The sequence below is a fragment of the Dipodomys ordii genome, unplaced genomic scaffold (assembly GCF_000151885.1).
Source record: "Dipodomys ordii isolate 6190 unplaced genomic scaffold, Dord_2.0 Scaffold5, whole genome shotgun sequence".
In the NCBI taxonomy this organism is placed as follows: Eukaryota; Metazoa; Chordata; class Mammalia; order Rodentia; family Heteromyidae; genus Dipodomys; species Dipodomys ordii.
The window spans coordinates 11,613,565-11,626,162 of NW_012267221.1; the positions used below are offsets into that span (position 1 = coordinate 11,613,565).

General features: G+C 35.9%; 1 protein-coding gene across 7 annotated transcripts in view; it reads left to right on the forward strand.

Annotated features, from left to right (window-relative positions):
• Positions 1-12,598, forward strand: part of March7 (membrane-associated ring finger (C3HC4) 7, E3 ubiquitin protein ligase) — a 36,796-nt gene that overhangs the window by 16,579 nt on the left and 7,619 nt on the right. For 4 of the 7 annotated variants that reach the window (XM_013028909.1, XM_013028915.1, XM_013028920.1 and 1 more), the window contains exons 4-6: positions 1,688-1,855; positions 3,501-4,608; positions 7,445-7,614. In XM_013028909.1, the coding sequence (XP_012884363.1) occupies positions 1,688-1,855; positions 3,501-4,608; positions 7,445-7,614 (1,446 nt within the window). The remainder of the gene's footprint in view (positions 1-1,687; positions 1,856-3,500; positions 4,609-7,444; positions 7,615-12,598) is intronic. The other 3 variants (XM_013028945.1, XM_013028937.1, XM_013028929.1) reach the window with 2 other exon arrangements.

Here is a 12,598-nt window from a genome sequence, read left to right on the forward strand (position 1 = left end):
GAACATTCCTAAGCATGTCTTTTGGAAATGATAAACATTATGTTATGTAATACTTATTTTTATGAGTTGTGGAAACTTGCCAATTTACAAAAAAATGATAGTGGTACTAATCTCATAAGTATAAAAAGGAATTAGAAAACTGATTGTAGCTGTCTTTAAGTAGAAAAGTGGCATTGGGCAAGTTATTTGCCTACAAAACTCTATGGTCTATATTTTGTATTGCATATATTTCTTTTCATTCCTAATGTTCCTTAAGATAATTTAAATACTGAAAAATTCTAATTTTTAAAATGTCTACAAGATCAAAAATACTTGGAAGATAAATAAATGTAAGAAATGAAAAAAAATTCAATTGAATTGATGTAAGCTATACCTATTTGAAACAAGCCCTTTATAGAAGTATCACTGTTCATCTGAAAGATATTAAGACTAGTGAGTGAAATAAGGAGAGCATACCTTAGCATAAACAAACACTACTGTGCAGATCTGTTTTGTTCTCTGTATGATGGCATAACATTAAATACACTGTGCCATTTCCCTTAAAAAAGAGAAATTCTTAATCTGTTGAAACTACAGAAGGTGGAGGCAAAACTGCAAAATAAGTAATGAAGAAAAGACAAAAGGTTCATGAGTGAATTTTTAACTTAATTTGAATGAAATCATATACCATTTGTATTACAGTTCAAAACAAAGAAGGAACTAAATGTAGCAGTAACAAAAGTCTTCTCCAGCAGATAGTATAGATCAGTGGTAGAGTACCATGCTTAATATATGTGAAGTTTTGAGTTCAAATTTCTAGCACTAAGAAAATGTTTTGTGATGAAATTGTATCTATGGGGCTGGGAATGTGGTTTAGTGGTACAGTGCTTGCCTTGCATGCATGAAGCCCTGGGTTCAATTCCTCAGTACCAAATAAACAGAAAAACCTGGAAGTAGCACTGTGACTCAAGTGGTAGAGTGCTGGCTTTGAGCTAAAGAAGGTCAGGGACAGTGCCCAGGCCCTGAGTTCAAGCCCCAAGACTGGCAAAAAGAAAAGAAAGAGGAGGGTGGTGGGGGAAGGAAGGAAGGAGAAAAAAGAAGGAAGGAAGGAGAGAAAGAAAGGAAGGAAGGAAAAGAAAGAAATTAACTGTATTATAATTTATAATTGAACTTCCATCACGACAGCTTTGACTGTTCCCGCAGTTTTCCAATATTGCTTTCAATGGCTTTTTTTTTTTTTTTTTTTAAACCAGGGCTGAGAACCAAACCCACGGCCTTGTGCTCGCCAGGCGGGCGCCCTTCCGCTGGGCTAAACCCCCAGCCCCTTCAATGGCTTTTTGTGTCTGTTTACATTTATATTGTCAATAGTTGTGGAGACTGAAATAATTATCATTTATGAGGGTAAATTTTAGTATTGAGTATGTTTTCATGTATAATATGTGCACATACTCAACATGTGTGAGGCTCTGGGTGCTATTCCCAGCACCAAAGAAACAAAAACAAGAATGTTTACGTAAGAAACAATTTTGTAAGTTCATTAAGTCAATGATTTTGTGTTTTTCTGAGTTTTGCTTTTGCTAACAACTATATAACTGGGGCTTCCCAGAATAAGTCATAGTAACCTCCTTCTGTATTAGTAAAGATTTATTAATAAAGATTGGAAACTTGGAAATTTTTTCTGAAATAAAACTTCTCCAATTATTTTAAGATTCTTCTTGGAGGCATAGTCAAGTTCCCAGATCTTCATCAATGGTACTTGGCTCATTTGGAACAGACTTAATGAGAGAAAGGAGAGATATGGAGAGGAGAACAGATTCCTCCCTTAGTAATCTTATGGATTATAGTCACCGAAGTGGTGATTTCCCAACTTCATCATGTATGTATAAACTGCATTGTTCAGTATAGCTTATCTAGTAATGTTATATTTTCTTTGTATGTCATTGAAATATAAGTACAAAAGAATAAATTTTAAGAATCTTAAGACTGAATGAAGGTTTCAGAACATCATGATAATTTTTAGTCCTTTGTTTTTACTTTAAAAATGAAAACAGTGTAAAAGCAGTATATGTAAATATTCAGATTCCATGTGCCGTTTAATTTTCTAATTTTTTTCCTTTTAGGAATGAATGTGCATGTCATACTACTCAACTGTGGCTTGCCTATAACACAGTGCAATAAGTATTTCTAATTGTGAAATAATGTTGAAAGCATCATTTCAAAGCATAATTTAGAAATAAGCATGAGTGTTTTTGACCTACCTGTGTAGTTTCTATCTCGTACGTAGAAAGCTTTTCAAAAACAGTCACAGTTTATGTTTAGGTTTAGTAAAAGTACAGGGACAGAAATAGATTTAAGGGCTTTCATGAGACCAAAGAAATCATGTACTTAGCCTTGTGTGTGTCTGCAAATTTTTCACAAATGAATCCTATAATGTTTCTTGTTTGTCTTGAAGATTCATAGAATTAGTTACAGTTTTGTGTGAGTCCATTTGCTTTGAAACAATGACTTCCTGTGGATCCCAGATTAATCTGGAACTTGACATCTTTTTGATTTGGCCATCTGGGTTTTGGGATAACTGGGCTATTATGTTCAGTTAAAATATTTTTTTAAAAAATTTAACATAAATGCCATAATATCCTATGTTGACTTAGTTCCAAGCCATTATTAAAAAGCAAAAGTAGTGAATAACTAGAGTTAAGTATGACTGCTGTTAACTTGAAGATTAGAGGGAAAAGACCATGTGTTGGTAGCTTAGGCCTGTTATCTTAGCTGTTTGGCAGGCTGAGCATGGGAAGATCATAGTTCAAAGCCAGCACAGGTAGAAAAGTTCTCAGGACCCCTTCTCAACACAGAGATGGGGTATAGTGTATAGAGATGGGGTATAGGCGAAGTACATCCAAGACACATGCTGGGACAGGAAGCAAGACTTTACCTCAAATAATTCCAGTACCATAAAAAGGGCTGGAACCATGGCTCAGCAGTTGAGTGCCTTGTCTAGAAAAATGAGACCCTGAGTTCAAAGCTCAGTACCACCAAAAAATACTGCTTTAGTAAAGTTTGTCCAAAAATAGCAAATAATAGTACTGATGTAGCTTTTTAAAGATGTATTGCATGGAGTAAGAAGAGCCTCCAAAACACAATCTCTGTAGAATGATTTTGCTTTTAGTCATTGTGAGTCATTATATTACATTAACTGGCATATTTAAAGTTCTGCGTCAATTTAGATCCTGAAATGTTTTTCTATTATCAGTTTCTAAATTCAACTGCTTTTAATTGTTTGCTTTTCTTTAACTCTTGTTGTATTCTTTATAATTTATAATGGCAACTGTCACAGTCCTGGATTTTACCAGTAGGTATAGAATGAGAAATATATATTTTTTATAATAATAATGAAGCTGTAGGCAGGATAGCAGTATTCATTTCGAACATAATGTTTAATTATGGCAGTAAGTATAAATACAAGTTTAATTATACTGAAATTTTGTCATATAATTGGTTGCCTTTCCTTCTTTCAAAAATAGATGTTCAAGACAGAGTTCATTCTTCATATTCACAGGGAGCAAGACCAAAAGAGAACTCTGTAAGCACTTTACAATTGAATACATCATCCACAAGCCACCAATTGCCTTCTGAACGTCATACAATACCAAGTTCTAGGGACTCCAGCAGAAATTCTTTAAGGTCACATTTTTTCCCAAGAGAATCAGAGTCTCTCCGAAGCAGTACACATCCTGGATTTTCTTATATTTCAAGTAGAGATGAGACCCCCCCAACAATAAGTAATTCAGAAAGGATTGGTTCATCTCAAAGATCATTTCCAGAATCTTCTGATAACGAAGGTAGGCGTACAACAAGGAGATTGCTTTCACGTATCGCTTCTAGCATGTCATCTACTTTTTTTCCCAGAAGATCTAGCCAGGATTCCTTGAATGCAAGATCATTGAGTTCTGAAAATTCTTACATTTCTCCAAGAATCTTGACATCTTCACAGTCTCGGAGTAATGCAGCATCAGCTTCTGAAGCTCATGATAATAGGGCTTCTGAAGCTTCTCAGGGATTTCGATTTCTTAGGCGAAGATGGGGTTTGTCATCTCTTAGTCAAAATCATAGCTCTGAGCCAGATTCAGAAAGTTTCAGCCAAGAATCTGAAGGAAGGAATACAGGACCATGGTTATCTTCCTCACTTAGAAATAGATGCACACCTTTGTTCTCTAGAAGGAGACGAGAGGGAAGAGATGAATCTTCAAGGATACCTACCTCTGATTTACCATCTAGATCTCATATTTTTAGAAGAGAAGCAAATGAAATAGTTCACCTTGAAACACCAAGTGATCCACTTGGGGCTGCTGCCAACAGACCACAACCATCTGGAGCATCAAGTAATGGCTCTGTAGGTGGGTCCACATCAGATTTGCCTCATGGTGGAAGAAATACAGGAATAACAGGAATTCTTCCTGGTTCCTTGTTCCGATTTGCTGTCCCTCCAGCACTTGGAAGTAATTTGGCTGACAATGTCATGATCACTGTAGATATTATTCCTTCAGGTTGGAATTCAGCTGATGGAAAAGGAGATAAAAGTAAAAGTGCACCTTCAAGAGATCCAGAAAGACTGCAGAAAATAAAAGAGAGGTAAATTTGATTGCCCATCTTAAGCTGTAAAGCTACATCACATTAGACAACTCTTTCTAAAAATGACTATAATTTCCAAAACTGATCAATAACCCATTTCTTCCCTTATAAGACATTTAAATCTAGATGATGTTGCTATCTCATTGATAAACGGATCAGAATTAATAATGAGGTATGCAGTGGGTTTGTGAATTGCATAAAGAAATCTAAAGTTTACTTTTCACCAGCTTGGGAAACACAACATACAGACAAATCAATGCTTTGTTATACTGTCCCTTTGCTGGGCATGCCTAGGAGTCTGAGATCTGAGGATTACAATTTGAAGCCAGCCCAGGCTGTGAGACTCATATTTCCACTAAACTACCAAAAGAGTTGGAAGTAGAGTTGTGGCTCAAGTGATAGAGTGCTAGCAACATAAGCTCACAGACAGCACCTAGACTGAGTTCAAGCCCCAGGACCAGTAACAACAACAATTCTTAGCTTTCCCTTTATAAACAGTGCTAAATGGCATTAGCAAGAGGATCTCAGTTATCATGGATTATCAGTAAATACTATAAGCCTGATTGTTTACCGTCTGTTTGTTTCTTAAATCCTTTATGGAATTTAGTAAGATCATATTCACAAAATTTTGTTTTTGAAGTCCAATTAGATATGGAATATATTTACTTCATATTTAGGATTGGCAAAAATGCCATCTAAGATTCTAGGCTTAGAATTACTCCAGTTATTTTTTAGGGTCAGTTGTGGGGCATGAACTCAGCCTGGGCACTGTCCCTGAGCTTTTCTGCTCAAGGCTAGTGCTCTACTACTTTAAGCCACAGTTCCACTTCGGTTTTCTGGCAGTTAATTGGAGATGAGAGTCTCACGGACTTTCCTGGCTGGGCTATCTTTGAATTGTGATCCTCAGATCTCAGCCTCCCAAGTAGCTTGGATTATAGGTATGAGCCACCAGCATTTGACAGAATTTTTTTATATAAATGAAATGGTTTACACAGGTAAGTGTAACATAATACTGGTAAGAGGAAAAAGTGGAGGGGAAAAAGAAGAAAGACCAAAAATTCCAGGTCCAATCTTAATGGTTAATTTTATAGTTAGCATTAAAGTAATTTTCATGATAATATAGGATAGAATATTTGAATGTAGGGGCTGGGAAGGTGACTCAGTGGTAGAGCGCTTGCCTTGCATGCCTGAGGCCCTGGGTTCGATTCCTCAGCACCACATAAGCAAAAAGAAAAAAGCCGGAAGTGGCGCTGTGGCTCAAGTGGTAGAGCGCTAGCCTTGAGCTGAAGAGCTGAGGGACAGCGCCCAGGCCGAGTTCAAGCCCCACGACTGGACCCAAAAAATAATAATAATAATATTTGAATGTAAAATATATTTGTACCATATATGGTAAGACATAAAACTAACATTAGGGAGGCAGTAGCATACATTGTTACTATAATTCTAGATACTTTTGTACTTGAAGAAATATTCTATTCAAATCCACAAAGGAATATTAATCTGCTTTCTAGATCTTGGACTACTTTATTCCTACTTTGCCATGTAGCTACTGTTTTTCTGCTGTTAAACTTACTACTTCACAGTCATGTGGCTTATGCCTGTAATCTTATCTACTCAAGAGGCTAAGATCTGGAAACTCAGTTTGAAGCCAGCCCAGGCAGAAGTAATGAGCAGGGCTGAACTCAGGTTTTAGAGTGCCATCCTAGCTAATTCAAGACCAAATTTAAACTCCAGACCTGCCAAGCAAGGGAAAAAAAAAAAAAAAAAAAATTTTCCTTGTAGAAAGAGATTTACTCCGGAGGTATTTTAACTTCAGTGTTTGCACATTGTGGAAACTTCTATTGAAGAAAGCACTGTTACACTCTTGAGTTACCAGAGAGGAAGAGACTGTGTCTCTTTTCCTCTATTTTGGAGGATTTTAAGAGTTCTGTAGCTAAAGTGCAAAATATAGTAAATTTAAGAAACATAATTGGAATTAGGAAATTTAAAGGTAAAATAAATATCAGATTTTCATTTTCAGTGTTTCAAAATAATTTATACTTGAGGTCATTTCTGATTAACATAGGGCAGTTGTATATTTAACTCTGCACAAGTCTTGCAAGTTTACTAGGAATCTAGGTATACTTCAAATCGCTATAACCAGTTTTTTATTGTGATCCAATTTTAGAAGTTTATCAGTGTAAAAATTCCATTCTGATAACTTTGAAATGGCAAACCACAATTCATTAGGTGTTTGATTCATTGAAAAAGTCCTAAAATGTGTTCACAAGTGGGAAACATAGGTTTATATATTTCACCTTTATAATGTTGGATTTGAAGTATTCTAGAGGGTACTGTAGTTACTTAAAGTGATTTTTGAAAAATAGGGAACTTAAACTGTTACTAAAGGTAAAATTATATCATTTGAAAATCAGTGTTGATATAGCCTATTTTGTTTGCTAAGTAATTACTGAATTTTCAATGAAGTTATTTTCATGATGGTTACTGTTTTTTTGCGGGGGGGGGGACTTCCAGTCTTGGGCTTGAACTCAGGGTCTTCGCACTGTCCCCGAACTGCTTCTTGCTCAAAGCTAGCACTCTACCACTTGAGCCACAGCACCACTTCCAACTTTTTCTGTTTATGGGGTACTGAGGAATCGAACCCAGGGTTCATGCATGCTAGACAAGCACTTTACCACTAAGCCACATTCCCAGCCAATTTTTATTTTTTTCTTGTTACTGCTTTTCTTTTTTCTACTCAGCAAGCATAGAAATGACAAAAAAAAGAAATTGGAATTATGTATCAGAAGAAATGATTAAGTTGTGAAAGCTCAAGAAAATGTGCTTTCTTTTCTAGCCTCCTTTTAGAGGATTCTGAAGAAGAGGAAGGTGACTTATGTAGAATCTGTCAAATGGCAGCAGCATCATCATCTAATTTGCTGATAGAGCCATGCAAGTGCACAGGAAGTTTGCAGTATGTCCACCAAGAGTGTATGAAAAAGTGGTTACAGGCCAAAATCAATTCTGGTAAGACTCATCCTAAGAGATGCATGTATGTATACATTTTGGTTAGCAGATTCGTTGCAATTTACTATTATTAAAAGTCTTAATAATTATATCTAAATCAGTTTTGAAGTAACAACACAGCCGTGAACATTAGCCTTGCTTTGTGAATGTAGTCATAGTACTTTTTAAAAATATTACCAAAGAACAACTTTATACATGAATAGTACAGTTAAAATTTGTAATTGCTTGGTATATCATATAAAATCCTTTTTTTTTTTAATCAAAGAAATACATTTGCCAGCTATGTATCCTAGAAAAGATAAATTGCTTGTCATGCTTTGGTGTCATTTAGCAAATTAAGAGATTCATTTGTTCATGGATTGCCTGTGATGAAGCCAAGCACAATTCAATTGTAGGTGGAGCTGTAGCATGGTAATAAAAAAGATGAGACCTCTTGTGGTGGTATTAGTTGATCCGGGGATGTCTTAGGGGAGGACATGTTACTGAGCTTAGTAATAAGAGCTAGCTATTCTAGAATGAAGAGCCAAGAGCGTTGTATGAGGAAGAATAGCTACTACATGGACTTTTAGGTCGGAATGACTTTTGGTGTAGAAATTGAATGATGCATAGTGTGGCTGATATCAATAGGGGTTGGAAGAGGGGTGATACATAGTTGAAATGAGAGAGAGCAGAGGCTAGCTCATGAAGGACTTAAAGATAAGGCCTAAAACTTAGGAGTGTGTGCATATGTGTGTGCACACACACATGTGCATATGCTTACACATGCCAGTCCTGGGACTTATTAAACTAAGGGCCTGGGAGATGACCCTGAGGTTTTGTTTTGTTGCTCAAGGTAAGTGCTCTACCACTTGAGCAACAGCTTTACTTCCAGCTTTTTGATGGTTTATTGTAGATAAGTTTCATGGACTCTCCTGCACAGACTGGCTTCAAACCTCAATTCTCAGATCTTAGCCTCCTGAGTAGCTAGAATTATAGGCATGAGTCATGGGTATGCACCTTAGACTTTTTTTTTTTTTCATCTAACCCAATGATGAAACACACTAGAGACTAAAATGAAATAATCGTATGTATATTGCTTGCTCTAGAGAAAAGTATGGGGGAAAATGGAAGCAGGGAGACCATTCAAGAGTTTATTAGAGTAGCATTTACCAGAATTGGTGATAGCTAGCTATAGATGTGGTAATGATGAGGACAGTGATAGAAATGGATAGATTTTGGGTTGTTTTGGAGATAGATTCATTTAGTCTTGAATAAAGGAGAAAGAATAATTAGGGAAGCTCTATTTTTGCCTTGAGCAACTAATTAAATAGTGTTCCTTTTACTGAAATAGGGAAGTTAAAAATGGAATTTCTCTTCTGACAGACAGGTAACCAAGCATTGTTTTTCACAGAAATTCATTTTAGGTAACTATATAGAAAATGTCAGTCATTAGCTACACCAGCCTGGCGTTTCAGAAGAAATACTCAATAGTAGTTTTAGTTATCATAAGGACATAAGTAGCATTTGAGGCTTTGAGATTAAATGAACACCTAGAGAATGACCAGATGTCTAAGGATGCTTAGGATACCTATAGAATGGACATTTGAGTAGCAGCCTCCAGTCAGGGAAAAAACTAAGAAAATGTCATGTTGTGCAAGCCAAAAGAAATCTTTAAAGAGAGTGTGACTAGATTCAGAGCATGGCTCAAGTGGAGCACTTGCTTAGCAAGTAGATATATCTTGAGTTTAATCACTAGAGATCAACCCAGTACTGGTCATGGTTCAAGAAAGGTGAGACCATGAAATGAACATTGGATGTGATAAAACAGTTGCTTTTGGCATTCAGTTTCTGTGAAGTAATAGGTTCATGAACCTGATTAGACTGAACTGAGGAGATGAAAAAGTTTAAAAAGGAAGACTGACGCATAGACTTCTCCCAACAAACAGCTATCAAAGAGACTGAAGATATGAAGTATGCATTATAGATGGGGATCATACAGTGTTTTTGTTTTATTTTGAGGGAAGAGAGTTTCGGGCTGTTTCTCTATTTCAGAGAAGCCAATAGAGATGATTTGGGGGATAAAATGATGGGGCCAGGTACTGTAATCCTATCCAAGAGCCTGAGATCTGAGGAGTGAGGTTGAAGCCATCCTTGACAGGAAAGTCTGTAAGACTTTATTTCCAATTAGCAACCAAAAAGCCAGAAGTGAAGCTGTAGCTCAAGTGGTAGAGCACAGCTGTGAACGAAAAAGCTCAAGGACAGTACCCAAGCCCTTAAGTTCAAGCTCCTATATCACCACAAAGAAAAAAGTAATTAATGATAGAATACGAAGTTTAAAGGCTACCCTTTAATAGCAGAAAAGATATTTCAATTCTAGAAAACTAGTATGAATGATAGATGTTAATCAATTTGTTCTTTTAATGAGAAGATGCATGACCTGCAATTTAATTGATTCTAGTTCTGTCTTCTTTAGGTCTTTGAGAGACGGATTAGAAAATTCTCAAACATGGGGAAAATAACATGCTAAGGCTGTATAGTAGGATTTCTAGGCAGCTGCAATGCCCATAAAGTGATTTTAATGTTGTGATTGTAGCTTAATAAAAGCACTTGTATAATATATGTGTGTGTTATTATATATGTTTTATACAACACACATACATACATTGGGGGGGGGTCCTGGGTTTGGCATAGAACACAGTAAAACTAAAATTAGTAGTAGTAGTAGTATTTTACAGTAAAATGTGCATTTTTTAGATTCTTGAATATAGAATGGAGTTTATTGGGTTTGGCTTCTGGAGTAAAAATACTAAAGGGAGTTAAGGACATCTGTAAGGATATAATTATGGTGGTCATAATCATGTAAATCAAAGCCAGTAGGAGCAGTTAGGGCAGTGATAGTCTCTTTTTGAATCTCATTGACATTGAAGAGAGTTGTCAGCGTAGGTTAGCTACAATAATAAATTGTTGACAAAATAAGCACAAGGTGGTATTTTTAAGTGCAGATCCTAGTGGGTGCAGTGAATAAGTCAAGGTAGGAAAGGTAATGTTTGGAAGCAAGACGGTTGAATAACTTAAGAATACAAAATGAATGGTCTGTGAATGTTGAAATAACCAAGAAATAAGTTGTTGAAGATAGGTAGCTGTCCAGGTGCTAAAAGTCATTAGTAATGAGAGGGATGTAAGGTTTGCAAACACCAGAGGGGAGCAACTGTTTTCCCTTTTGGTTATGAAGTACAAGGGCCTCGGAAAAAGGAACATTGAAGAGTATATAGTCACTGTGGTTCAGGCATTAAGTTTAGGAAAGAGATTGTGGGGTAGAGGGGAATCTGGAAACTTCCTGTTCCCAAGCCTGACACTTTTTGTTTAGTTTGCTTTGGTGGTAGTACTGGAGTTTGAGCTCAGGGCTTTGTGCTTGCTAGGTACTTCACAACTTGAGCCATACCTTCACCCTTTTTTGTCTTAATATTTAGAAAAACAGTATTTAAGAATTGACATGTGATTCTTCTATTTATACTTCCTATGTAGCTCAGAAAACACGCGTAAAACACCATTATTGGCTGAGATGAGGGTTTTCTAAATCTGTCATTACCCCTGTATACTCCTTTCTAAAAAAGCTGGCCTAATAGGAATATGCTTCTAATCTCCAATATAGCTGGGCCCATGGGTGCTGGGCCTATTCCTTTATGTTTTTGTTTGTTTGTTTTGTTTTGTTTTCCGGCTTTTTCTGCTTATGTAGTGCTGAGGAATGGAACCCAGGGCTTCATGCATGCAAGGCAAGCGCTCTACCACTGAGACACCTTCTCAGCCCTTCCATTATGTTTTCATGGGACCATTATTGTATATGAATTTTTTCTTGGACCAAACACTACCTAAGTATATAGTGAAAATACAATGCATCTGTCTACAACTGATTTGAGACAGGATGGTCAACGTACTTTCTCAGAGGAGTACTTTCGTCTGTTCTCTAGAAAATGTGCTTAAGTTACTACTGTCTTAATGCCTTTTTTGTTTACTATTAAGTAGTGCTAGTTATAAGACTTACCTACTCCTTGAAAACAGGGCTACTGCTTTTTTATTTCATAATCTCCTAGTGCCTTTGTAACTGTTTGGCATAAAATAATCACCAACAAATGTGAGTTCAGTGAATATATTTAATTTTAAATTAAAGATCTTTTCTCATAAAACAACTAATTTAGGATTTTTTTCAGTTGGAAAGATTACATAGACAAAACTGAGTACTAAATTTGAGCCAGGAGCTTACAATAGTTAAATGTTGAGGATATATGAAATGAAAGATTTTTTTTTGTTTGCTTTATTTATTTATTTATTTTATTTTCTAATCATGGGGAAAATGGAACAAAATTTTCTGGCTTTACTATTTTTAAATATTTCAGTAGCATTCAGAGAACTTTGTGTAGTCATTATAAACATCTCTTTCTTAAAAACTTTTTTATTAACCAAGATTAAAAAAAAACTCCTAAATCAGGGAATAGTAACTCCCTGATTTCTCTTCCTAATTCCTGATTCTTTAAATTGGCTGATTTAGATAATATCCTATAAATTAAATGTATAAAGTTTATTATTTGAACAAATATTTTTGTGCACTTCATTTCAGTTAATAGCTTCACATTCTCATGTGATAGCATGTATGAGAACTTAATTCCATTTACGGCTTCTTCCCCTCCTCGTCATCAGGCCAGTCAAGTTGCTTAGATTTCACAAGGTCTTGGGTGTATCAAAGATACTGTTCTGAATATGTAACTAGTTGTTTGAAATGCTACTGAACATTGTATTCATGATATGACAAGGTATTTCAAGAGGAAGTTGGAAGGATGATTTTCCATTGCCTCTCTATATATATTAAAGTGTCTAGGATATAGTTATCTAAATAAGGGTGGAGGCTTAAGTAGCATAGGAAGGAACCTGGTATGCACATTGGGTATTATAGATTACTATCTTCAGCGTCATTACTGGTTTATTGGAGTACACAGTCTCATCTTTCTTC